Source organism: Trichechus manatus, unplaced genomic scaffold (genome assembly GCF_000243295.1).
Source record: "Trichechus manatus latirostris isolate Lorelei unplaced genomic scaffold, TriManLat1.0 scaffold00052, whole genome shotgun sequence".
Classification (NCBI taxonomy): Eukaryota; Metazoa; Chordata; class Mammalia; order Sirenia; family Trichechidae; genus Trichechus; species Trichechus manatus.
The window spans coordinates 14,271,189-14,298,604 of NW_004443988.1; the positions used below are offsets into that span (position 1 = coordinate 14,271,189).

The 27,416-nt window shown below is 41.3% G+C and overlaps 1 protein-coding gene across 1 annotated transcript in view; it reads left to right on the plus strand.

Annotated features, from left to right (window-relative positions):
- TMOD2 (tropomodulin 2) overlaps positions 1 to 27,416 on the plus strand; it is a 54,739-nt gene that overhangs the window by 10,328 nt on the left and 16,995 nt on the right. The window contains exons 2-7 of the mRNA XM_004377667.2: positions 7,137 to 7,331; positions 9,151 to 9,307; positions 11,780 to 11,902; positions 16,034 to 16,120; positions 18,368 to 18,498; positions 22,731 to 22,838. Coding sequence (XP_004377724.1) covers positions 7,206 to 7,331; positions 9,151 to 9,307; positions 11,780 to 11,902; positions 16,034 to 16,120; positions 18,368 to 18,498; positions 22,731 to 22,838 — 732 coding nt within the window. The 5' untranslated portion in view covers positions 7,137 to 7,205. The remainder of the gene's footprint in view (positions 1 to 7,136; positions 7,332 to 9,150; positions 9,308 to 11,779; positions 11,903 to 16,033; positions 16,121 to 18,367; positions 18,499 to 22,730; positions 22,839 to 27,416) is intronic.

The following is a 27,416-nucleotide window of genomic DNA, read 5'->3' on the forward strand; positions in this document are numbered from 1 at the left end:
TGGACAATTAGTCCTTTGGACTAATCTTTTCGTTGTATCCTGTTCTCTTCATTCTCACTTGCTCCCGAAGAGATGAGACCAGTGGAGTATCTTAGTCCGCTCACAGGCTTTTAAGACCCCAGACACTACTCACCAAGGTAGAATGTAGAGCATTGTCTTTATAAGCTGTGTCATGCTAGTTGAGCTAGATGTTTTTAATGACCTTTTGCTTTCTTCATGTGTGATGTCCTTGATGTCATTCCACAACTCTTCTGGTGTTTGGTCATTAGTGTTCAATATGTCAAATCTATTCTTGAAATGGTCTCTATATTCATGTGGGATATGCTCAGCATCGTACTTTGACTCTCGTGGACTTGTTTTAATTTTCTTCAGCTTCAACTTAAACTTGCACATGAGCAATTGTTGGTCTGATCTGCAGTCAGTCCCTGGCCTTGTTCTAACCTGTGATAGATTGAGCTTCTCCATCATCTCTTTCATAGATGTAGTTAGTTTGATTCCTGTGTATTCCATCTGGCAAGGTCCACATGTATAGTTGCCATTTATGTTGTTGAAAAAAAAGTATTTCCAATGAATAGGTTGTTGATCTTGCAAAATTCTGTCATGTGATCTCCTGTGTTGTTTCTATCACTAAGGCCATATTTTACAACTACCAATCCTTCTTCGTTTCCAACTTTCCCATTCTAATCACCAGTAATTATCAGTGATTGTATGTTTGATCAATTTCAGACTGCAGCAGTTGGTAAAAATCTTCATTTTCTTTATCTCTGGCATTAGTGGTTTAGTGAAGTAGGCAGCACAAATTTAGAGAGAGGAGCAACTTTGGTGGGCCTAGGTGGTCTCAGATAGTTTTGTGCGAGGAGCACGGAACTGGAGTACTTCACCTCTCTGAGCTCATTTCCTTCAACATTTGATACACAAATATTTATTGGGGGCCTACTTTGGGTCAAGACCTGTACTGTGAGTCAGGATTATAACAGTGAATGAAACAGATTAGCAACCAAGACAGAAATAAACCAAAGTAATTTCAATAAAGCCAAGGAGAGCTGTGATCAAGGGGTGTGCCATGGGAGACTGAACTGGCCTCCATGAGGATGTGATGCTTACATTGAGACTGGAAGATAAGTAGGACAGCCAGATGAGGAGAGGATAAGGGTGCCCTGGGCAGAGGGAACAACCTAAGGCACTATCCAGGAGATGGAAGTGGTCGAGGAGATTGGAGCCAGGAGGAGAGGGGAAGTGCAGTGCAGGATGAAGCTGACAAGGAGGACAGAGACCAAACTGTGAATTTGAACAGTATCCTCAAGGCTATGGGAAGCCGCTGGAGGATTTTAAGAAACTAGATCAGAGTTGCTTTTTAAAACGATCGCTTTGGCTGTTGTGTGGAGAATGGATTTGAAGCGGGGCAAGAAAAGTGGGTGGATTCTTGACACATATATATAAAAGAAGAACTTGGTCATTGATGGATGAGTAAGAAACAAGGGAGAAAAAGTGTCAAGGATGGCTCCCTGGTTTCTTGGGCAGTTTCCTGAAATTGAGATTTCCAGAGGAGGGACAGTTTGGAAGGAAAGATGACGAGAGCACTTTTGACATATTTGAGGTATCTGAGGCAGCCAAGTAGAGATGTTAGTTAGGCATATGGAAACATATGAGTCTAGCTCTTAGGAAGAGAGCAGTGGTGGTTCAGTGGTAGAATTCTCACCTTCCGTGCAGGAGATGTGGGTTTGATTCCTGGTCAATGCACCTCATGCATAGCTACCACTCATCTGTCACTGGAGGCTTGCGTGCTGCTATGATGCTGAACAGGTTTCAGCAGAGCATCCAGACTAAGGCAGACTAGGAAGAAAGGCCTGCATATCTACTTCCGGAAATCAGCCAGTGAAAACCCTGATCACAGTGGTCTGATCCCGTTGTACATGGGGTTACCATGAGTCAGGGGCCGACTTGATGACAGCTAACAACAACAGCCCTCAGGAACAAAGTCTAGGCTGGAGGTATAGATTTCAGACACTTCAGGTTATACATGATAATTGAAACTTTGGAGGCAGATGCGTTTACCCAGGGAGAGTGTGTCATGCAAGAAAAGAAGTCCTCAGGACCTTGAGGAATGCTGGCATTCGAGGTAGAGGAAGAATTGCCAAGAGACGAAGAAGGAGTGGCCAGAGAAGTAGGAGAAAAAGTATGCTGCTGGACTGGATGATTTGTATGGTTTCACTCAGCTCTGACATTCTGTGGTTCTGCAGAGCTGGGACCCAAGTCAGGTCTCAAAAGTGGAGCACAGGGATAGGCCACGAGAATAGAGAAGGGCATTCAAGTAATACTGTATCTGTCAAGGTCCCAGTGAGAAACACAGGATATACTCAAACTGAATAATTTGGGAAATTTCTGATAAAGAGGCTGTTTACAAAGATGTGGGGAGGGTTTAAGGAATCCAACAAAGCTGTAAGTATTCTGGCACTAGCCACAACAGGAGCCCTTTACCACCCAAGGTCTGAAGGGGGAAGGGGAGTCCATCTATATAGACAAGGCTGCCTGATAGATGTGGCCTCCTGGACCTGACCTCCTTCTCCCATGCCCTCCAATTTCCTGCCTAGACAGAAGCCAGAGAGCAAGGACCCCGTCGATGCAGTCTAACTAGATCATCCTCCTGGGGCACAGAGCAGGGTGGAGAGTGGATGTGGAGGGGCAAACCAAAGAGATCCAGAACAATTATCTTGGAAAATGAAAGTGTTTGGGTAAGATAGTGTATTAATTTCCTATTGTTGCTACAACAAATCAGCACAAACTTGGTGGCTTAAAGCAACACACATTTATGATCTTACAGTTCTTGGAGGTTGGAAGTCCAAAGTGGATCTCACAGGGAGGAGTTGGCAGGGTTGCATTCCTTTGGAGGCTCTGGGGAAGCATCCATTTCCTTCCCTGTTCTAGCTTTTAGAAGCCACCTACCTTCCTTGGCTCTGGTCCCTTCTTCCATCTTCAAAGCTAGAAATCATCACTCTGACGTCTGCTGCTGTAGTCACATCTTCTCTGACTCTTTTGCCTTCTCTTCCATCGTTTAAGGACCCTGTGATTACATTTGGCCCACCCAGCTAACCCAGGATTATCTCCCCATCTCAAGATACTTAATGTAATCATGCCTGGAAATTCCCCTTTGTTGTGTCAAGTGATATATTCACAGGTTCCAGGGATTAGGACGTGGACATCTTTAGGGACGAGGGCTTATATTTCTCCTACCCCAGAGAGTGAATAGGCCATTTTGACTGGAGTGAAGAGCTCCGTTGGAAAGTAATGAGAGAAAAAACAGGAAGTGTAGATTAAATCAAAATTATGGGAGTTTTGGATGCTCAACTGAGTCTGAATTTCATTCTGTAGACAAGAGGGAGCCATTGTAAGTTCTTAACCAGGAAAGTGGCTTATTAGCCATGTCAAGAAAGATGATCTGATTGTGGTGCTCTGGGTGGCTTACAGGGAAGAACAGCAGAAGAACAGAAACCTTTAAAGATGCAATTAGAGTAGTCCAGGCATGAAAGCGCAGCGTTTAAAACACGAGTGAAAGGGAGAGATGCAGTGAACGTGCTGTGCAAGAAGAACAGGCGGGAGATGCTGACCACCTGGATGTGGAAAGAAGAGGAAGAGTCTAAGGTTGGTCTGAGTTTTGAAAGTGGATTAATGGTATGTATGATCTCGAAGATCAAGAGGGAAAGTCTATTTCAAAGGAAGATGAGGAGTTGGGGGTTAGTTATAGAATGCTGGAATAGAAATACAAACAGAATCTTGTCAACTCTAAGATGCCATTGATTGTAAAATACACCATTGTTTTATGTACAACTAAGAAAAAAAATACTGTCAATTAATTTATGACATAATGCTTTCTTAAAAATATATGTGCACTTTGATAAGTTTTGACATTTGTATATTCCTGTGAAACCATCACCACAATCAGTGTAGTGCACGTATCTGTAACCCCCAAAGTTTTCTCCTGCCCCTTGTAATCCCCCATCTGCCCCTACCCAAGCACCTATTGATTTGCTTTCTTTTATGTAGATTAGTTTACATTGTCTAGAATTTTAGACAGATGAAATTATGCAGTATACATTCTTTTTCATCTGACTTCCTTCACAGAGTATGATTATTTGAGGTTCATCTATGTTGTTGTGTGTATTATAGTTCATTCCTTTTTATTCCTGGGCAGTATTCTACTCATGGCCAATTCATGTTGTTTTTAGTTTTGAGGTATTACAAATAAAGCTGTTATGAATAGACATAAACTAAAAAACCAAACCCGTTGCCGCTGAGTGGATTCCATCTCATAGCGACCCTATAGGACAGAGAACTGCTCCATAGGCTTTTTAAGGAGTGGCTGATGAATTTGAGCTGCTGACCTTTTGGTTAGCAGCCTGGGCTCTTAACCACTGCACATAAATTTTTAAAATCATATATCACTCTTAGGGATAAAAAGAGAAAATGTAAGTGAAATAAATTGGTTGATATTTCTAAAACTTTTTCAAGTTCAGAGTGTAACTGTTTGAAATCGTTTTTTGACTCAAAGTTATCAATGTCTGTTTTTTTTTTCCACATAATATCTCCTCTGTGCAATAAAGAGTGTTTGAAAGAAAAACCGTAAAAGAACTAAAAGCTGTTGAGCTGGACATTTAAGCCAGCTCCGTAATTATGTAGAACTAGCCTACTAACTGAAAGGTGGGCAGTTTGAAACCACCCAGTGGCTCCATGGGAGAAAGACCTGGCAGTTTGCTCCCATAAAGATCACACCCTAGAAAACCCTATGGGGTAGTTCTACTCTGTCACATGGCATTGCTATGAGTTGAAAATCGTCTCAATGGCACACAACAACAGCAACAAACAATAGCTTATCCTGAACCTTCCTTTGGGAGTGTTGCTAAACACGTCTGAGTCACCACCTCCTCCACTCCCTCACCACAATGGTTTGGTTCCTCAATTCTAAAATGTTCTACATTTGTCCCTGCGATTTTCTTCCTAATTGCTGACACCCAATCTGCTAGTTTTGAAGCTGGTGCTTTTGATGTTTTTTGGTGTTTTTGCATATGCAGGCAACGACAAGTACATCTTGACTGCTTCTGGGCCGACAGTGATTGTAGGACACCATCAATTGTAAAACACATCTCAATCCCAAAGTGTTAAAATGTAGGAAACTGTACATCATAGAATCCATTAAATAGATTAGTTTAGCCAATTCATTTGATGGATAAAGAAAGGCCTGATTGGTTAAGATCATTGTCCAGTGTCATAAAATAAGTTAGTGGAATCTGGGACCAGAACAAAGTGTCTGTGATCCATTTGGTTTCTCTGACTTTAGTGGGATGGGGCTTTTTTTTTTTTTTTTTAACTGGAGTATACCAATTGATGCTCAAAAGAAGGAGGGCTAATGAAGGGAAAGAGAGTTACATTGTATGTGAAAAGGATATCTAAACAGACAACTACAAACTTGAGCACTGTGAGCAGCTGAGTTAATAAGGGGAAGGGAACAGGGTTCTAATAGTCCTCAGTGGCCTACCTGCTCCCAGTCTCTTTGCATTCCACTCCATTCTTCATTCTTACCATTTCAGTTGCCTTATTAAAAAAACGGGACTGCTCAGATCATTTGTGACTCCCCATTTGCAACAGAATAAAGCCCAGGTTCCTTGGCAAGGTTTATAAGGATGGTCCTTCACAGATGTCCCTTCCTTGTCTTTAGTTCCTTCCTTTCTCCTCCCCTCATGAATCCTACCCTCTAGCCTCACCAAACTATTACTATTCCACCAACATTTCATGTACTTGCTTATCATTGTACCTTTATAGTGTTACCTTTTCCTGGGATGACCTGTTCCCATCCATGTCCATGGTATGACCTCTTCCTTCAAGGCTCAAATGCAAACTTTTTACCACAGTTTCCCTCAAACCTCCCCATCCCAGACTTCTGCTATAACACTTATGAGATGTTATTGTTGCTTTTTGTATGTCTGTTTCAATAAGTTATGATCTCCTTAGGGGAGAGGTTCGTATCTTGTTCATCTTTGTATTCCCATTTTCCAGAATGATGCCTGGATTTTAATACCTCCTAATGAAAAACACGGAGTCCTGGTAGTGCAGTGGTTAAGAGCTCAGCTCCTAACCAAAAGGTTGGCAGTTCAAATCCACCAGCTGCTGCTTGTAAACCCTATGAGGCAGTTCTGCTCTGTCCTGTATGGTCGCTGTGAGTTGGAATCAGCTCAGTGGCAATGGGTTTTTTTTTTTTTTTTGGTTTTTTTTTTTGGTTTGATGAGAAATACAATCAGTTAGGTTCATTATTATTTCCTGAATGCAATATTATCTTTCTAGGGAAGATCTGTAAAAATTCTCTGCAAGGAGGAAGAGATTGAGTAAAAAATTCACTTTGGGTGGAAATTTAGGAGTGATGTGGTATCAAAAGAAAGGTTGGAAGGAGAATGGACTATGGGAAGAAAGAATAATTATGGAGTATGGTTAAAGAAACTAAAAGGAAAGAGGGAAGAGAAAGAATGGGAGATGAGGAAAGAAGAAAAGAGAAAAGTGGAGGGAATGATTATGTGGCCAAGACTTTAGAATGTTTCTTGGTTTAATTGCAGGACAGTTACTGGACAATGTATTCTCACGTGGACATTCCAAACTGTCTTTCCGGAATTAATCCCATTTTGTATTTTTCACATCACTCCCTCCCTGAAAAGACAAGTATGCTTCTTACAACTGGCTTACAGTTAGCACATTGTTCTTCTCTGTTTTTCTGTGGAAAGCAGGGGGAGTAGAGTTATATGGTGGAAAGGCACTCACTACACTGGGAATCAAGGCTGGGCAGTCTCAGCTCTGCGACTTTTGGCAGGGCACTTGGCGCCACCTTCGCCTCAGAATCTGCATCTGTAAAATAAGAGTGATAATATCTGCCCAAGCTTCCAGCAAGAATTGTTGTAAAGATCAAAGTAAGTAGAATAATATATAGAAAACACCTTATAAGCTGTCAGGTTGCTATGCAAATGAAAGTAATATTACCTTGTAGTTGAACTAATTGGTCTAGTAAAGAGACTGCGTTGGCAGATAGCATAGCCCTGTGGCCTACTGATAGGTCCTATTTACAGATAAGAGATGACAGTGTTTCTTCTTATTGGTAGTATTCTGAAGTCTCAAGAAGCTGGCCCATTTAAATGTTCACGGCCCATGAGAAAGACGTCTAAGAAGCCATGGCACTCCCTTTTCAAAAAGAGTTGGAGAAATACAAGAACATTGATGAAGACGAGCTTCTTGGCAAACTCTCAGAAGAGGAACTGAAGCAGTTGGAAAATGTTCTTGATGACCTAGATCCTGAGGTTAGTGACATGGAATGGAAGCGGGGTGGTTAATGATAGTGCAGGATGAATGGCGGGGCTTGGTCCTTAAGCAGTAGCGTGGAATCCATGGCTCCAAAGGGAAATTCTGTGTCCTTCCCCTGACTGGTTCTGAGTCACTTAACTCTTATGTGCTCGCTGAGAACTTCAGTAGCCACTTCTACAGTGTGACATGGCAGCTGTAACTCTCAAAAACCAATTTCATGTAAATGGAGAAAAATGTTTTCCATTAGTTGAGGAAGGGCTAGTCTGACAGGGAAGAAAGAGGGAAAGGAACAGATCTTAAGAGATTTCTTCTATGAGTCGCATACTCTGCCCAGCACAGCAGCCCTTGAGGGGTATTATCCCCACAGTATAAAATCCCACATAATATCCCACACTAGTAAATGTCAGAGATGGTATTTAAACCAGGCCTTTAGCCCCAAATGCAGATCTTTTTTACATTTCATTTCTTCCAAATGCATGCTGCTGTCATTGTCAGCCCCTGACTAATGGTTATCCCATGCACAACAGGATCGGTCCATTGTGATCTATAGGGTTTTCACGGGCTGATTTTCAGAAGTAGATTGCCAGGCCTTTCTTCCTAGACTGTCTTAGTCTGGAACCTCCACTGAAACCTGTTTAGCAACACACAGGCCTTCACTGACAGACAAGTCGGGGCTGCTCTTGAGGTCCATTGTCTGGGAATCAAACCTGGGCCTCCCAGATGGAGGCCAGGAATTCAACCACTGAGCTATCACTGCCCTCATTTTCAAATGCATAAGTAACTTGAAATCTTTGGTGGTTCGACAACAGTGGATAGATTAGAATGACTGTAATAATAATATTAAGTAAATTAAAATGGGGCTTCTCATGTTTTTTGAGTTCTTGAAAAGCTAAGTAACTTGTTATCTTGTTCGTTTAGCAAGTACTTTCTTCAGCCTTGATGATGTTATCTTAAATTTAGAATCAGAAACATCCAAAATAGTGATTATACTATAAATTAAAATGTCACTAAAATAAAACTATTTATATGATATTCTGATATGCCAGATACTTTGGATTTTGTATTCAAGTTGCTTTTAAAAAATACAAGGCTTCTGTTTTTATTTTTTAAATTTAGGGAAGGAATCTCAAAGCGTAATCAGGCAGGTGTTAATATCTAATATTCACTTACCTGCTTGGATGTTTCCCCAGGAGTGGGGTTAGAAATAAGAAACTGTAGCCATATTGGCAAAGTTCCTAGGTGGCGCAAATGGTTAAGCACTCAGCTACTAACCAAAAGATTGGCAGTTCAGATCTACCCAGAGACTCCTTGGGAGAAAGCCTGACAGTCTATTTCCAAAAGATCACAGCCGTTGAAAATTCTGTGGAGCACAGTTCTACTTCGCATCACATGGGGTCACCATGAGTCAGAATTGACTCAACGGCAGCTGGTTACACATATTGGCTACTTATCAGAGTCTCCATATGCCTGCCTGGGAGTATTGTGTGTGCTGTGGTGGCCAAACCTGAGTGTGATCTGCAAGGAAAGGCTGTAAAGGATGGCTGGCCTTTTGCCACCAAATTCAAGAAGGTAGCTGCCGAAGACTCAGGCTGCACCAGCCGTCCATATTCTGAGAACCTTGACAGCCCTCCTCTCAGCACAAGGTATTAGATCAGGTAGGGCCCGAGAGGTCTGTGAGACCGCAGCCCACAACTCACCTCCACAGGTGACCTAAGCAGCTATCCTTCTCCCTGCTTCCCCAATATACAGAAAATGGGACGAGGTATCGGTCAAACATACACCCTTCTTGTCCTGCCTACACCTCTTTCTTCTCAGAGTGCACTGCTGCCAGCTGGATTCCGGCAGAAAGACCAGACACAGAAAACAGCCACCGGCCCCTTTGACCGCGAGCACCTTCTCATGTACCTGGAGAAGGAGGCTTTGAAACAGAAAGACAGGGAAGACTTTGTGCCCTTCACCGGGGAAAAGAAAGGTGAGGATCACAGGCAGTACATCTTGGGACAAAGGTACTCTTAAGTATTGTCCCAGAGGGTCCAGCAAGGGAACTGACCTGGAAACAGGAAATAAATACTGGATTCAGTATGAAAAAGAATCGTGGAAGAATATGTAGGCTAACTAAAGAATACTTAGGGTGTGATGATACTCAGGTTTGTTCTGTGAAAATCTCGAACCCCAAAGAAATGCTTTTGAAAGTGTGAAGTCATGCCTTAAAGAGGGTTCCATAGACACTGGTGTGTTTCTCTTGGCTGTACTTTTCCAGCTGCACAGGTCCCCTCAAGGACTCTCTGCTCCATGTCTAGGAAGGCACTGGTACCAGATCCCTAACCTTAGATGCTGGGATTAGAGACCACTGCAGTCATTCACTCATTCATCCAGCACTTACAGAGTAGCTTTTCTGTGCAGAGCCATGTCCAGGTGCTGGAACTACGAGTGAACAAGCCTTGCCCTGCCCTCAAGGAGGCTGTGGTCCAGTGAGAGAAACACTGTGGCAGAGCTGGGTGTGGCTCTGAGGAGCAAGGAGCTGTTCTCCGTCCTAGGACCAAGCTCAGAACCAAGACAAGGGAGGTGCTGTTCCTTAGGTCCTGACTCCGAGTTCCCCTTTGGAGGAAGAATGGATAGCAGTAGCCCGTGGAGGCTCCTCAGCTCCAGGCAATGACTTGAGCTAATAGATACTAATAGAATTGTTGATGACCTCACGGCAACGACAGTCTTTTTAAAACACAGATCAGGTCATGTCACTGTCCTGCCTGAAGGTGGCTTCAGAGTCCCCACCCACCTCTCTGACTTTATCGCTCCCTTCCTCCTCGCTGCATCTCAGCCCCACTGTCTTTGTTCAGTTCCCCAAACCCACCAAGTTCTTAGATCTCAGCTTAAACATCAGGACCTCCAGCTTTCCCTGACCTGTCTGTCTTCTTTCCATCATGATACCTATTTATTGCTTTCACAACACTATCACAATGTTCATTATTTTGTTCATTTTCTTTGTTTTTTGTGTGTTTTCCCCATTAGACAGTGATCTCCACCTGGGTAGGACTGTGTCTGTCTTGTATCCTGGTACAGGAAAGGTACTCAATATACATGGGCTTGGGCAAATGCTGTACCATGGCCACGGGGAGCAGAAGCAGTGGCCTTTCAGTTGTCAGGAGTCAGAGCGCTGATGCCATCTTTTACTAACATCCAGGCTCTCCTGTCAGTTGTCACATTCGATGGACCATACACCATTGAGAATTTCATTTTATTTAAAAAGTGAAGTTAAATGATGATGAATTGGGCAAATAACCAAGGATTACTGTGGAAATATGGAGCTGTTTCCATGGCAGCATCATTACTATTGAACTAATTTAATTGTAAAAGAAAAAAGTAAATTATAATGTCAAATCTGCACTAAAACCCTGGTTAACATGGAGTGTCAGGTGATGACAGAATAATAAGGGGGTAGCTGGTGTCTTTTATACTCAGAGTAGAAGTCTGAGGAGAGGATCTGGTAAATCATCTCTTGATACAGATTCATCGACAGATGGTCCGTGGGGGAGTTAGGAATCCAGGAACGGTCTGAGTAGTAAAGGGAGGTTTATAGGGAGTACACAGTTGCACACTGTAGCTTAGGAGAAGATTGAGAAGCAGCACAATTGAATACAATTAGCAGAGAACAAGTTTTCCATACAGCAGAGGGATCAGAGTGAGAAGGAGTCTGCAGTACCCCGGGAAGGACCAGAGAGAGGATCTAGCAGTCGAGGGAGGTGATCATGAGCACTCAGGAGAAGAGACCACACAACCTGTCATGAATGCTCTGTGCCATGGGGCCAGGTTGCTGGACTAGACTTAACTCTCCAGCGCAGCTTTATCCACTTACAGCCTGTGGTTTAGTTGGACCCGGGAATGGATTCCCATCAGTCATTGCCCTGCATACTGATAGCTGTTGGGCCACCTTGGCACCCAGTGTTCCTAGTAATCCTAAACCTCCTGGGGAGGAGGGGCTCATGCAGACCCTAGATGCAGGCCCAGGGCTGTTTGGGCCTAGAATTCCAGGGTCCAGGTCCTTTAGAAGGAGGCCTGTACTCTGGATAGGAATGTCTCTTCGGTCCCATGACTTCTCCCTCAGGTGACTGGAGCAGAACCCTTTAAAGTGCAGGTACCCCTCTTGCCCAGGTCAAAGGGCAAGACTGCCAGTGGTAGGGAGGTAGAAGCCACATGTTTCCTCTGTTTTAGGACTGTCATCTCCTCAGATCTCTGCATTGTAGAAATGCAGGCTTCCTTCTCCAGAGGTTCTCATAGTGGGTTAGTAGTATTGGCATCCTCCCAACAATTAAGGGACCCCAGTTGGACACTCAGTGGCTTAATGATGTGGCTCTTAATGGCCAGAGCTGCATTCTCTGGACAGTCCACTTACCCTAGCAATAAGACAGTAGCATACAACTATTTCTGTTTTTCTTCTGATTTAAAGGGAGAGTCTTTATCCCCAAAGAAAAGCCTGTAGAAACTCACAAAGAAGAAGAAGTGACTCTCGACCCAGAACTGGAAGAAGCTTTGGCTAGTGCCTCTGACACTGAACTCTACGACCTTGCAGGTTAGTCCTTGGCTCTGGGAAAGTTTCCTGTCTGGCTTCATGACCTCCAGGCACGCACTTGTACCCATGCCAGGAGCCTTTGGGCATCTCTATAACTATCAGTTCTTATTGAAATTCCATGTTGACTTTAGCCATTAAACTAGTTTCACGGAGTCAACTCTGACTCATGGTGACCCCGTGTGTGTAAGAGTAGAACTGTGCCCCATAAGGTTTTTAGTAGTTGATTTGTTGGAAGTAGATCACCAGACCTTTCTTTCAAGGCACCTCTGTGTGGACCATGAGAACTTAAAAAAAAAAAAAAAAAAACAGCTCTTATGCTTTATAAGGGGCTTTTACATTGGCATTTTATCACATTTTATCATCACAAAATTTCCCTGAAGTGCTTGCTCTTCCCCAGAGTTGTTGCCTATTCCAGTGTGATTCACACTGAGAGGTCTGTCACTGTAAACAGGAAGGGGGTAATTTACTGTCACAGTCGCCCGAAGGTAAATCCATGTTCAGTGCAATCTGCTCATTTTGTTCTGGTTTTCTTAACAATAGCAACAAAATAGTAATAATGATCAGTTTATTTATTTATTTATAAATAAATTATTTATAACAAGATAGTAATGATATTTATTTATAAATTATTTAAATTGATTATACATGTAGATAGAAAAAACTCAAATAGTACAAAAGAATATGTAATGAAAGATAAGTTTTCTCACTGTAATTAACCTAGGCCTTCTCCCCTTTCTTGTATGTCCTTCAAGGAAGATTCCATGCATGTACCAGCATGTTTGTGCATTCATGTTTTCCTCCCAATGGGACATTTGCTTCTACCTGCCACAGGGATATTAGGTCACCACAAGGATAAAGGTGCTTTTAAAATCATTCCACAGCTTTAGCAAGAATTCCCACCTTTTTGTTCTATTTGAAGAAACACGTAATCATGATAAATCTCCTTCCTCCCAGGAGCACCAGCTATGCCTTACTCTAACAGCATGCTACCATCTTTACCTGCATTTTAATTCCTTCTGTTACATCAGGGTCTATATTAAGTTCACATATTGGAGACCCTCTGAGAGGTCCCTGCAGGAATTGAGGCACCTGGTGCAGCAGTGAAAAAGATGCCTATGGTGGCTGCTTTTCTAGATTTTGTGGTTACAGTACCACCACTACCAGTTACCATCAAGCCAGTCCGACTCATGGTGACCCCATGCGTTTCAGGTAGAATTGCAGATACGGTTTTCCATGGCTGTGACCTTTAGGAAGCAGATCTCTGGATCTTTCTTCCTAGGTGCCTCTGGGTGGATTTGAACCACCACCCTTTCGGTTAATAACAAAGGGCTTAATCGTTTGCACCACCAGGGACTCTTAGTTACTGTGCGAGGATCCTGTTTTGGTTACTGCTCCTCCCAAGGGTTGCCTCATGGCTCTGCTGGAAGTAACCACAGGCAGAATGCAGGGCTGGGCTTGAATTCCCAGGAAATTTCTGATAAAAGAGAAAGAAAGAATAATGCCAATCATTTAGCAGATACTAAATCCAGAAATTCCTACAGTGAAACCAAGGGAATCATCCCAATAGACATATGTCGGTTTCATCCATGCTCAGCCTCCCTCCCTCGCTGGGTGCTCCCTCGGAACCCAGCAGGAAGCTAGGCTGCATCTTCTCAAGTGGATATTTCAGAAGATTGAGAGCGTCCGTGAGTGGATGGACTGATAGCTGTTGAGGTTTAGATAAGAAAGAGTACCAGTGCATGGCCCACGTTATCGTTATTGTGGCAGAGAGAGACGTTCATCAAGGGGGTGGCAGTTGACCTCCAAGACAGAGCCTCCCAGACTGTGGCCATATCTTGATGTGATCACCACTACCCAGAAGCTAGTTCTCAGCTCTGCTGGTCTAGAGATTTGATCTTGTGAGCGCATATAGGAACTATCAGATTAGGAGGGTGGAGGAAGTGAGGTGATAGAGACTGACTCCACCAGCCAGATTTATAGGAAATAGATAAAACAAAAAGTAAAACTTGGCAATGGGAGCCAAATTATAATTAGGAGGCTGCTTGGTATGGATGGAGCCAGAGCAAGACAAGGTGGTCTCAATAGCCTGTTTATCGAACAGAGTACCCTCTTCCTAGACAATGCCAGAGACACACTGACAACTTCTTGTTTTATTTACTTAACAAGAATTTGTAAAACACTTAGTGCCTGGCACATAGCAATTCACTTAATCCTTGTAATAGGTAAAGTACAAATATTATCCCTATTTTTCAAGATAAGGAAGCTGAGGCTCAGAGGCATTCAGTAACTTCCCAGTCACACAGCTAATATATGACAGAGTCAGAATTCAAACTCAGGCCGACGGCTCCGAGCCCACTCTTCTTCCCTACACTTGCTGGCTGTTTGTCCTTCCTGGTGCTGTGCTGGCTGCCTCCCTCCCTCCCTGTGGTCCAGTATGTAGAGCACAGGAGAGCTGATGAGACTCTCTGAGGAGCTCCTCTGCCACCGTTACAGATTATTGTCTAGTCTGTGTCCTTCTCCAGATGGCCTGTCTCACCTGTGATTTCATTAGCAAAGGGAAATCTGCCGGCAGTTGCCATCTCAGCCTGCCCAGCATTCCTTCTCCCTCTGTTGCTTCCTGTATACTATGCTGCCTCCTGGTGCAAAAGTTATGATATGCTTATCTGACCTTAGGAGCCCTGGTGGCGCAGTGGTTAAGAGTTCTGGCTGCTAACCAAAAGGTCGGCAGTTTGAATCCACCAGCCGCTCCTTGGAAACCATATGGGGCAGTTCTGCTCTGTCGTGATGAGTTGGAATCGACTTGACAGCAGGGTTTGGTTTTGGTTTTTGGATCTGACCTTAAGGAGCCCCAGTGATGCAGAGGTTAAGCTCTCAGCTGCTAACCAGAAGGTCAGGGGTTTAAACCCACCAGCTTCTCCAGAGGGGGAAGATGTGGCAGTCTGCATCCATAAAGATTTACAGCCTTGGAAACCCTATGGGACAGTTCTGTTCTGTCCTATAGGATAGCTATGATTCAAGATCAACTAGACGACAATGAGTTTGGTTTGGGTTTTGATATCTGAACTTACATTGTCCTGCAGTACTCTAGATGGAGAAAGGACAAATCCTTCTGGCCTACAGAGTTGGGAGAGATGGGGAGCCTGACACTGAAAGAGGCTTATGATCTTTCTGCTCTTTGCAAGATACAGCAGTATCTACAATGTTAGATATTAAAATGTCCTAGGATTCAGTCCCACCCTCTCATTTACAGCTGAGAAAACTGAGGGGTTGAGTCTACTTAACTGGGAAGGCTAAGCAGGTTTTTTGTAGTTTGGAGAGATAATTAAATAACCTTTGTTCCTCAGATCCTAAATGGTTTCACATATGTAGACAAGGTTACTGGCAATCTTGGGAAGAGGTTTTTGTTTTGTTTTGTTTTTTATGAGCTTATTCAATACTATGCATCACCCACACACTTTGCCAGAAAAGGGGTTTTCTTAGTCATCTAGTGCTGCTCTCATGGAAATACCACAAGTGGATGACTTTAACAAAGAGAAATTTATTCTGTCCCAGTCTAGTAAGTTACAAGTCCAAATTCAGGGTGTCAGCTCCAGGGGAAGGCTTTCTCTCTGTCGGCTCTGGAGGAAAGTTCTTGTCATCAATCTTCCCCTGGACTAGGAGCTTCTCTGCGCAGGAACCTCAAGTCCAAAGGATGCTCTCTGCTTCTGGTGCTGCTTTCTTGGTGGCATGAGGTCCCCAGCTCTGCTTGCTTCGCTTTCCTTTTATCTCTTGTAAGATATAAGGTGGTGCAGGCCCCACCCTAGGGAAACTCCTTTTACATTGGATCAGGGATGTTAGTTTAGTAAGGGTGTTATAATCCTACCCTAATCCTCTTTAACGTAAAATTACAATCACAAAATGGAGGACAACCACACAATACTGGGAATCATGGTCCAGCCAAACTGATACACAAATTTTCTGGGGGACATAATTCAGTCCATGACAGAGGGGCATCTGGAGACTTCATCTTTACGAAGTGGGCTTTCATTTTTATGACATAAAGAATTGTTCTTCAAGGGCAAATTAAGAACGTGGACATTCTAACATGCTTTCCTAATGTTAATGTTCATTGACAATTACTTCTGTTTTCAGCTGTTCTTGGAGTACACAATTTGCTCAACAATCCAAAGTTCGATGAAGAAACGGCTGGCACTAAAAGTGGCAAAGGGCCTGTAAGAAGTAAGTTGATGTGGAATTTGTGGGTTTGTAAAACTTCTGAGCCTTCAGGTGTTGTGATAGGAGAACGGCCTGTTGGCAGGGCCTCCTGGTGAATCCTGCAGGCTTTGAAGGTGGATTTTGTCAGTTCATCAGGCGTCACTGGGCTCTGCCAAGCAAACCAGAACAGAGTAGCTGATAATGGGAGCTCTGTCTGGCAGGGTAACTAGTCCCAATCATTCGTCTGGAGCATGCTTTCTTGGTAGGCCGGTTCACTCAGTAGATAAGATTGCTAACAAAAAGGTTTCAAAGTCAGCACAGAATGCAAATAGATAATTACATGTTCCTGAGGATGTTTTAATTAACTGTGGTAGCTTGAATAAGTTCCCTCTCTATTCTAGTGTTGTTTTTGTTTGTTTGTTTCAATAATGGATGCTTGACATTAGAATTTGAAAACTCACTTTCCCCAGAGAGCATGAAAGACACACTAGTGTGGACTTGCTGGCACAGAAAGTTCCTGACCACTATCTGTCAACATTTCCTGGGGGAAATGTACAATTAATTAGATGCTGTCATTCACTCATGCATCTGTCACCTATTAAATATCTACTGTGTGTCAGTAATGTTCCAGGCTTAGGTACAAAGATAGAAGAGGGTCCCAACTCAAAAGCAGCTTATCTGTTGGTGGTAGGGACAGACCAGTGATCAGATCATTTCAGTACAATGTGATGCAGGCTCTCTGAGGACACACACAGAATGAACTTTTCTTAGGTTAATTATATTCTATTCTCTGTGTTGGAGACTTGGGAGATGCTTTCTAGTTTCAGCAGCGTGTTTATGAACCATCATTTGCAGTGGATAATTTACCCAGATAATGAGTAATATTCCTTTTATATTTTTTTTTCTGGTTTCATATACATTTATAGACTTGTGGTAGTATATACTTGTGGTAGAAAGGACAAACGGTTCCCATTTCCTCCCAACACTGCTTATTGTCAGTTTTTAATTTTTTGCTCATTTAACAGGTAAAAAATGTGCCTCCCTTTTAGCTTCATTGTCAAAGGGTAATATTCGGACTGTTAATAAGTTCTCTATTAAAAGTCTTATGCATAATCTTCTGGACTTTCATATGTACACATACATAGACATATCTAACTTTTTTTCAAATCGTGGATCTCTTATCAGTACATGTAGGTTATCCTCATTCTTTTAATGAATACATAGTGTTTTATTATGTGATTATGCTGTGATTTATTTAACCATTTTCACATTGATGGACATTTTGTTTATTTAAAAACATTAAATTTAATTTACAAAGCAAAAAAAATATGTCAGTGAACATACCTGAATACCTGTCTTTACGTATTCATGCTATTTTTCCTATAGGTTGGGCTTCTAGATATAAAACTTCTGGGTTGTAGATTATGCGTGTTTTAGATTTTGATATATAGTGACAGATTACTCTCCCCAAAAGTGTACTGCTTTACATTCCCATCAGCAGTGTATGAGGATGCTTTTTTCTCCACATTGTTGCCAAATCTCAACATTGTCTCTTTTTACATTTTTTTATAATTGAATGGGGAGGGGTAGTATCTCATTGTTTTATTTCAAAGTTTACTTTTTAAATTTATTGGTTAAAGGGCAGGGGTTCTAACGATCATATCATGTATTCATTTTTAATTGGGTTGTCTCTTACTGATTTGTAGGGACTCTGTGTATATTGACACAGTAGCCCTTGTATGTTATGTATGTTGCAAATATTTTCTGTTTACTGCTGTTGAGAATTCTTCATTCTTCTTTTTATCTCTTTCTGTTACCTTCCTCAAAACTATAGCTCTCAAATGGAAATCAGAGGAGGATGGGTATGATAAAGAAACCAGAAGTTTGGGGATGAAGAGACTTGTATGGTTTCTTTTTTGGAACTCAAGTCCTGTGCCTGTCTGGTTGTTACAATCAGAGCGAGGCCCATATGGAGCAGCAATAACTGCCCATAAATGCTCTTGTTGGGGTTGAGGTTTGCTGTAGAGCCTCTTGCACTTTTGGATCCAGACACTGTCAGCCACTGACACTTCCATTGTGGTTGAGAAACATCAGGCTTCCAAACTGTAGCTCAGAGCCACACCACTCCTTTGTTTGCTTAGTAGAGGGTAAAGCTTACAGTCATTATTCATATCAAATATATAAAAGAAATGTCACTTTAGGGGAAGTCATCTCTGATTTTGATAGGAGGGCCCTTACCTTTTCTTTTTAAAATTACCACTTGTGTTTTAGATGTGGTCAAAGGTGAAAAGGTCAAGCCAATATTTGAGGAACCACCCAATCCCACAAATGTGGAAGTAAGTCTGCAGCAGATGAAAGCCAATGATCCTAACCTACAAGAAGTCAACCTCAACAACATTAAGGTATTTCACTATGCTTGTGATGGTTGCCAGTCACTTGATTTACCATGAGGTCAGAAGACTGACTGGAGATGACGGATTGCCTGTTTTCTTTTAGATGCACACCTGCTGGCAGTCATTTGTAGTCCCTGGTTTTGAGGCAGGGTGGTCTATTCAAAAGAAGAAGTGGGTTTAAAAAAGAATGAGTTCTAGAATTATTTTAAAAGAGCCACATTACTTGAGTTAAACATAGTGTATTAGTTATCTTTTGCTGAGTAAAAAATTGCCCCAACAGTCAAAGGCTTAAAGCAGCAAACATTTATTATCTCACACAGTTTTTGAGAGTCAGGAGTCCGGGAGTGACTTAGCTGGGTGATTGTGTTGATTCCTTCCTTATCAGTAGCTCGGTGTGTTTCTTGGATTCTTGGCATACCTCAGCTGGTACGTGATCCACCTCGCATGGTGTCTTTCTTTCCCCTGTGTGTCTCTGTGTCTATTCTCGTCTTTTTATAACTCAAATGATTAGGTTTAGGATCTGCCCCACACACAGGTATGGCCTCATTAACATAACAAGAAAAAGCCTTGTTTCCAAACAAGGTCATATTTAGAGGGACAGGGTTAGAATTTCAACATGTATTTTGGGGGACACAATTCAATTTATAACAGCATCCTTTTCTCTGGTTCTTACTAAAGGTGTTCATTTTCTTTGCTTTATACTTGTAAGTGGAAAGACTCTTAAATCCTCAAAAATGACTTATTTTTTATAGAAGCCTTTAGAATGGGAGATCTAACACACATTGGTGATTGCTAAGGAAATGATTTTGATAAAAGGGCTATTGTGGTTGACTGTCAAAGTTATTCTTAGTAAATATTATATTCCTTATATTTCTTAAATTCTCAACTTTTATTTTTCTTAAAAAGCTTATTTGTATATGTGTTTTTTTTTTTTTAAAGGAAACTCTAGGGAGTTTTCCATTTCACCCTTTTAAATTTATTACAGAGTTTAATATCACTATTTTTTTTTTACCTTGTTTTCTTTTTGCTGCTTTCTGAAGACAGCAGTCTTCAATACCAGTAGTTCCTACATTTCTTATTTCTTTCTCTTTTATGAAGATCTTTGGAATGTAACTTCATAATGTTATTAAGAGGGGAGTTTAGACTATAGGTTACAAATCCTATTATAAAATCATTTGGATATTTTACGGTTGTGCTAAATACTGCTTTCATAGGACTTCTCTTGTCAGTTCCTGTCTCTCTAGGACCTTACAGAGTTTAAACTGATACATTTGCCCTGTTAATTTCTTTTTATAAAAGTTTCTTTTCATAAGGAAACTGGTTCATGATGCTTTAATTCATCCATCTGCGAGTGCTTTCTTGCCCCGTCTTAGTACAGATTCCGTTCTTCTTCATATTCTTTCTCTAAAAAAGGCTTGCTCCAAAAAATGTCTGCTGGGTAAAGAATGATGGTTATATTAACCCCCCAAACACTTGCCAGTGTACATTTTTAAACTATTGAGAGTCAGGTACCAGAAGAATATATTATTATTTCAGGAATTTGATTATTGTTTCTCAATTCTTAAATGTCATCTTGTTGATAAATTACATAGCTGAAATTTTAAAAAATAATGCCTAGGCATTTCCAATATTTGGTAATTTTGTGGATTTGCATTGATATTATTAAAATGAGTCACATCGCAGGAAACATTTTAGTTATAAGAAGAAAAAATGATCCCCGCATTCCATATCTAAAAACTCATTGTCCCCAATTTTTCATAACAAGAATAGGTGAGGATAAAAGAAAATAAAGCTTAGAAAAATAAAGGTTCATAATTTTTCTGGTTTTTAAGTTTTAGTTTAATTTCATATTTCTAGACAGGTTTGGGAATTGGTTGTTTATAACTCTAAAAATATTTTATTCAAATGAAACATGAAGTTTATTGAACTGAGTTTTGAGATTGGTCCAAAGTATTTGGAACTACGCATTGATTGAAAAGTAGAGAAGAGAAAGCAGCAGCATTGAATTGGACATTGCATTATATTTGTGAGTGATAGTTAAAGTATTTAACAATCAGTATGGCATGGGCACTGATCAATCGAAGTGGACCCAGGCCACAGGGTTAGACCAGGTTCTGGACTCTGCCGTGCCAGCATTAACTCTTTAGTTACTGAATCATGGGAGGTCTGAGCAGTCTGGGAGATTGTCTGGGGCATCCAGGGGTAGTCATTGAATGGTAGGGTGGGGGGATCTCAGGACAATGCTGTTTACTATCTGTTATGGAAATATTTTACTATTTTAACAGCCAGTACATGTACCAGTGTATAGTTGCTGAATACCAGTCCTGGTTATATTTATCTTGGGTCTTATTCCTGGGGGAAAGTAAATTTAATCAGAGGGGGATGAAGATAAAGAATTTGAGACCGAGATAAGTGTTGCCTCTCCCATAAAGTTTCCCATGATTTCCCAACCATAATTCAATTTTCCCCTCCATTACACTTGCATTTGATACCCCAGGTGCCACACACCGCTAGCATTAGAGCTGCGTATGTCTTTATTCCCCCCATACCATAAAATCTTGGAGGGTAGAGACTGTCTACCCAAGCACAGGGCCCTGTTCGTGGTAGGTGTTTAATGTGGAATGACAGTGAATAATGAATGAGACCTGGGGACATTTGCAGACCTTTCAGTGCTTGTGGCTCTGCTTCTTCATGTCTAATTTCAATTTAGATGGACAGTTTTCCTTTTCCCTGATAAAAGGGTATGGCTAGCACTACTGTTAAGTTTATAAGAAATAATTAGAACACATTTTGGCTTGCACGTGGAAATATGGAGAAAGAAGGAGAAACAGTATAGAATGCAGGAAGAAGGGGAAGGAAAAAGATTCTCCATAGGTTACTGGCCAAGAGAAGAAATATATTCATATATAGAGGCAACATTGTCTCATGTCAGTTTTGGCCCATTTCCTAGCATCTAATATTAATATATCACTTTGAGGACTGAGGTGCGCCTGACCATCATATTTTTAATCCTCTGATTTGAATTATGATGTTGGCAAAGAATATTGAATATACCACGGACTTCCAGCAGAATGAACAAATCTGTCTTGGAAGAAGTACAGCCAGAATGCTCCTTAGAAACAAGGATGGTGAGACTTCATGTCACATGCTTTGGACATGTTATCAGGAGGGACCAGTCCCTGGAGAAGGACATCAGGCTTGGTAAAGTAGAGGGTCGGCAAAAAAGAGGAGGACCCCCAATGAGATGGATTGACACAGTGGCTGCAACAGTGGGCTCAAACATAGCAAGGATTGTGAGGATGGCGCAGGACTGAGCGGTGTTTTGTTCTGTTGTGCACGGGGTTGCTATGAGTTGGACTGACTTGATGGCGCTCAATAACAACAACAATATTAATAATAGCTGACTTTTATTGAGTACTCACTATTTGTCATATCCTTTGCTAAATACTGGGCATGCAGTATCCCATTTAATCCGTAATGGAACTTAAAGAAGTTATGTTACCCTAGGTCACAGAGCTAGTCCATAGTGTAACCAGGACTATGTCCAAGTGTAGCTGTGCCCCAGATTGCCTCTCATCCCAGTAGTTGGTACTGTGCTAAGTGGTGTGGAAGAGGCAGTGCAAAGATAAGTAAGATTCATTCGGAGTCTTTACTCTGAAAAACTTACATTAGCTTATTAACTTATGTTACCACAACATGATGTGGTAAGCCCCCCAAATGTTATGGAATTGTGGGTAAGGAAACTTTTAATGCTGCCTAGGAGAGGCAGAGGAGGTGATATTTCAGATGGATCTTGAAAGATGAGTGGGAATTAATCAGCGAAAAGGGCAAAGGAAACCCAGGCAAAGGGAACACACATATAAAGGTGTGAGGGAGGGAAAGATAATGGTGTTAAAGAATGACAAGTACATCAGTCTGGGTTGGAAGACAGAAAACAAAAGAGAAAAGAGGGAAACAGTGCGTCTGAATAATTTCTTGGGTAGGGAAACAAAGGCAATGCCAGAATGTTAACATAGCGCTAGATTCCCTTACTGGACACTAAGTGGCGCTACTGGCTCAGCTTAGATGCTAGAGGCTTTTTTTTATTACTCATAGTGTACTGAATCAGAATCCACTGGTGGGTTTGGATCATGCTGTCAGCTATCTAAACATATAAGTTATTTAAAAGCCATGAGTTTTTAATTTGGGATTGGGGATGCTGCAGAATGGTCCCTCAACTATTTGTGCCTTTCCCATCTTAGAACATTCCAGTACCAACCCTGAAGGAATTTGCAAAAGTTCTGGAGACCAACACTCACGTAGAGAAGTTCAGCCTGGCCGCAACCCGCAGCAACGACCCTGTGGCAATTGTGAGTAAAATTCTTAGAAATACGTGAAAATATTTAATTCATTAGAAATTATTTTTAATTTGTTTTATCAGTTAACAGTCTCAGATCTGGTAAATTTATGTTCTACATGGTTAATAAACTGAATTAGTTATAAGGAGACGGTAAAACTTTAGAGCCTAGCTGCCAGGCACTTCAGGTTAACAAGAATTTTATCAACACTAGACTTTTAGGAGGAAGGTTAGATTAGGCATTTAGTTAAATAAATATTTAGGTTTTGTTCTGCACTTAGCAAAAATTTCCTGAAATTTTTGTATCTACAATTACATTCTGTAACAGTAGTAGATATTATAATGACCCTGAAATCCTACAGGAACTTGACACAGATAAGAAATGTTAAAGTATATTTTATTTTAGCCTTTGAAATGGATTAATGTGTTTCAAAAATATTTTAAACAACTGAATTTTGAAACGTGTTTCTTTTGACACGTGTTAATCAGGAAATGAAAAAATAACCAAAAACCCTATTCCTTCTGGGCATTTTAGATAATTCAGCTAAATAAGGAAGTCCCTTGACCCAAGCAAATACTACTACATTCACCATCACCATCATCATCATGTTGTTCTTCTTGTGAATAACTAACATTTATTGAGCAATTAGTAAGTGCCAGCACTGAATTCTGTGCTTTATCTATATCATCTCACCTAATCCTCACTAATACTGTGAGGCAGATACTGTTTGTACAAACTAGTACTAAGATAAGGAGCCCTGGTGGTGCAATGGTTAAACACTTGGCTGCTAACCAAAAGGTTGCCAGTTCAAACCTACCAGTGGCTCCACAGGAGAAAAGACCTGACAATCTGCCCCCATAGAGATTACAGCTTAGGAAACCCTATGGGGCAGTTCTACTCTTTCATATAGGATTACTATGAAACAGAATCGGCTTGACAGCACACAACAGTACTAATATAAGGAGCCCTGGTAGCACAACAGTTAAGTACTCTGTTGCTAACCACAAGGTTGGCGGTTTGAATCCACCCAGTGGCTTCATGGGAGAAAGGCCTGGCAATCTGCAACCATAAAGATTACAGTCTAGAAAACCCTACGGGGCAGTTGTGTTCTGCCACAAGGGTTGTTATGAGTTAATCTTGACTCGACGGCACCCAACAGCACCACTGACAAGTGTGCAAACTGAGGCTCAGAAAGGTTAAGTAACTTGCCTAAGATAACATAGGCAGTAATTGGCAGAGCCATGTTTCACATCTAGGTCTTTATGATACTGCAGCCGGGATACTTAACCATTAAGCTGTGCTGCATGTACGTACACTCCCTCATTGTCATGCATTTACTAAAACATGTCACGGAAGCTGGAGTGTCAGCTTGTGGTTCTGCCTCATCTAATGTTTAGCCCTGAGTCAAACTAGCAAAACAAAAGTTGTCTTGACACACAGAAAAAAACAATCTTTGATGGTTACAAGGGAGGGGAGGGGAAATCACTAACTAGATAGTAGAAAAGTGTCAACTTTAGTGAAGGGAAAGACAACACACAATATAGAAGTCAGCACAACTTGACCAAGGAAAAGTCATTGAAGCTTCTTAGACACATCCAAATACCTTGAGGGACCAAGTTGCTGAGGCTAAGGGCTGAGGACCATAGTCTTGGGGTACATCTAAGTCAATTGGCGTAGCATAGTTCATAAAGAAAATGTTCTACATCCTACTTTGGTGAGAAGCATCTGAGGCCTTAAAAGCTTGTGAGCAGCCATCTAAGATACATCTGTTGGTCCCATCCCGTCCAGAGCAAAGGAGAATGAAGAACATCAAAGACACATGGAAAATATTAGCCCAAAGGACTGAAGGACCACATGAACCACAGACTCCACCAGCCTGAGCCCAGAAGAACTAGATGGTTCCTGGCTACCACCACAGATAGCTCTGACAGGGATCACAGTAGAGGGTCCCGGACAGAGCTGGAGAAAAAATGTAGAACAAAATTCTAACTCACAAAAAAAGACCAGACTTACCGGCCTGACAGAGACTGGAGAAACCTTGAGAATATGGCCCCCAGACACCCTTTTGGCTCAGTAATGAAGTCACTCCCAAAGTCCATTTTTCAGGCAAAGGTTAGACAGTCCTATAAAACAAACAATAACACACGTGAAGAACGTGCTTCTTAGTTCAATCAAATACATGAGACCAAATGAGTAACTCCTGCCCAAAAGCAAGATGAGAAGGCAGGAAGGGACAGGAAAACTGGACAAATGGACACAGGGAACCTGGGGTGGAAAGGGAGAGAGTGCTGTCACATTGCGAGGATTGCAACCAATGTCACAAAACAATTTGTGTATAATTTTTTTTTTCATTTCTGTGACTTTTTTAAATTGTGCTTTAGGTGAAAGTTTACAGAGCAAGTTAGTTTCTTGTTAAGCAATTAATACACAAATACGTCAACATTCTCCCATTCTTGACCTCAGGTTCCCCATTTCCGGTCATCCAGTTTTCCTGTCCCTTCTGCCTTCTCTTCTTTGCTTTGAGCTAGTTTGCCCATTTAGTCTCGTATACATGGTTGAACTATGTGTGTTATTGTTTTATAGGCCTGTCTAATCTTTGGCCGAAGGGTGAACTTCAGGAATGACTTCAGTACCAAGTTAAAAGCGTGTCTGGGGGCCGTACTCTCAGGGTTTCTCCAGTCTCTGTCAGACCAGTAAGTCTGGTCTTTTTCTGTGAGTTTGAATTTTGTTCTGCGCTTTTCTCCAACTCTGTCCGGGACCCTCTATTGTGCTCCCTGTTAGAGCAGTCGGTGGTGATAGCCGGGTACCATCTGATTGTTCTGGGCTCAGGCTGGTGGAGGCTGTGGTAGTTGTGGTCCTTTAGTCCTTTGGACTAATCTTTCCCTTGTGTCTTTGATTTTCTTCATTCTCCTTTGCTCTGGACAGGATAGGACCAGTAGATGTATCCTAGATGGCCATTCACAAGCTTTTAAGACCCCAGATGCTACTCAGACCACAGTAGGATGTAGAACATTGTTTTAATGAACTCTGTTGTGCCAGTTGACCTAGATGTCCCCCAAGACCATGATCCTCAGCCCTCGGCCCAGCAGCTAGGTTCCTCAGGGTGTCTGAATGTGTCTATGAAGCTTCTATGACTTTGCCTTGGTCGCATTGTGCTGACTTCCCTAGTATTGTGTACTGCCTTCCCCTTCACCAAAGCTACCACTTATCTGTTGTCTAGTTAGTGTTTTTTCCTCCCTACTCTTCCCCTCCCTTGTAACCATCGAAGATTGTTTCATTCTGTGTGTAAACCTTTTCTTGAGTTTTTATAATAGTGGTCTCATATAGAATTTATCCTTTTGTTATTGACTTATTTCACTCAGTGTAATGCCCTCCAGGTTCATCCATGTTTCTGTGTGTAAATTTTTGAATGAGAAACTAACTTGCACTGTAAACTTTCACCTAAAGCACAATATTATTTTTTTTTAAACTAAAGCTAAAGAAAAAAAATTGTCTTGACTTGATGTTATGATTTAAGAAACATGTCTTTCGGAAAATCTAAAATAGAATTGAAAACAGACAACATGAAAGTAATGACTAATTAGCATAGTGTCTGGCACTGAGTAGATGTTTGAAAAATACTCTTTAAATGAATTAATGATAGTGTCCTCCATCCTCTGGACAATAGAGAATATTTCCATGGTGACAACCAACTGGAAAAAACCGAACCCACTGCCGTCGAGTTGTTTTCTGACTCCTAGCGATCCTAGAGGACAAAGTAGAACAGCCCCATAGGGTTTCTAAGGATCTGCTGGTGGATTCGAACTGCCGACCTTTTGGTTAGCAGCCGAGCTCTTAACCACTGTACCACTAGGGCTCCATGGTGACAACAGCAAATTTGAAAATAAGCACTCATGTCAAAGAGGGACTAAGCTACGAAATTGATAGTTTCTCTAGTAATTATTACATTATCTAAATTTGTAAATTGAGAGCAGTTTTGAATGTCAGACCTATCTTTAAAATAGGAAAATACCAGAACTAGATCATTTGTAAAATTGGCAATTTAAAAATTCTTTATCTGTGTATGATTTGTATTGTCTCTGCCCTTATGTAGATTTATTTCCAATAAAGCAAAAATATTTACAAAACATTTTGTATATAAAGGAACAAAGGGATGAATAAAAATGACTTGTCACATCTATTTAATATATTATTTAGAGTAAAATACGAGAGGTGGGCATGGTTTATAGTCCATTGTTAATACTGGTAAATAATCTAACTCCTACTCTAGATCAAATAGATAACTTTCTAAGTGGACTAAGTACATTCCAAATACAATAATCTCTTTATACAGTTTTTAATGTGACAACTATATGTCGATTGTCTACTGTATAACAGACACTGTGCTAGAAGCTGGGTTTCTTGGTAATATTTTTCAGGCAAATTTGACTCTTGGAATTTGCATTTTTAAATACTAATTTAGTTGGTGTATAGGGTCGCTATGAGTCAGAATTGAGTCAACAGCAACGGGTTTGGGTTTTTTTGGTTTTAGTCACAGAACTGTCTGTGAAATAGAAGAACCATAAAAATATTTGTACTTTATATATCTAT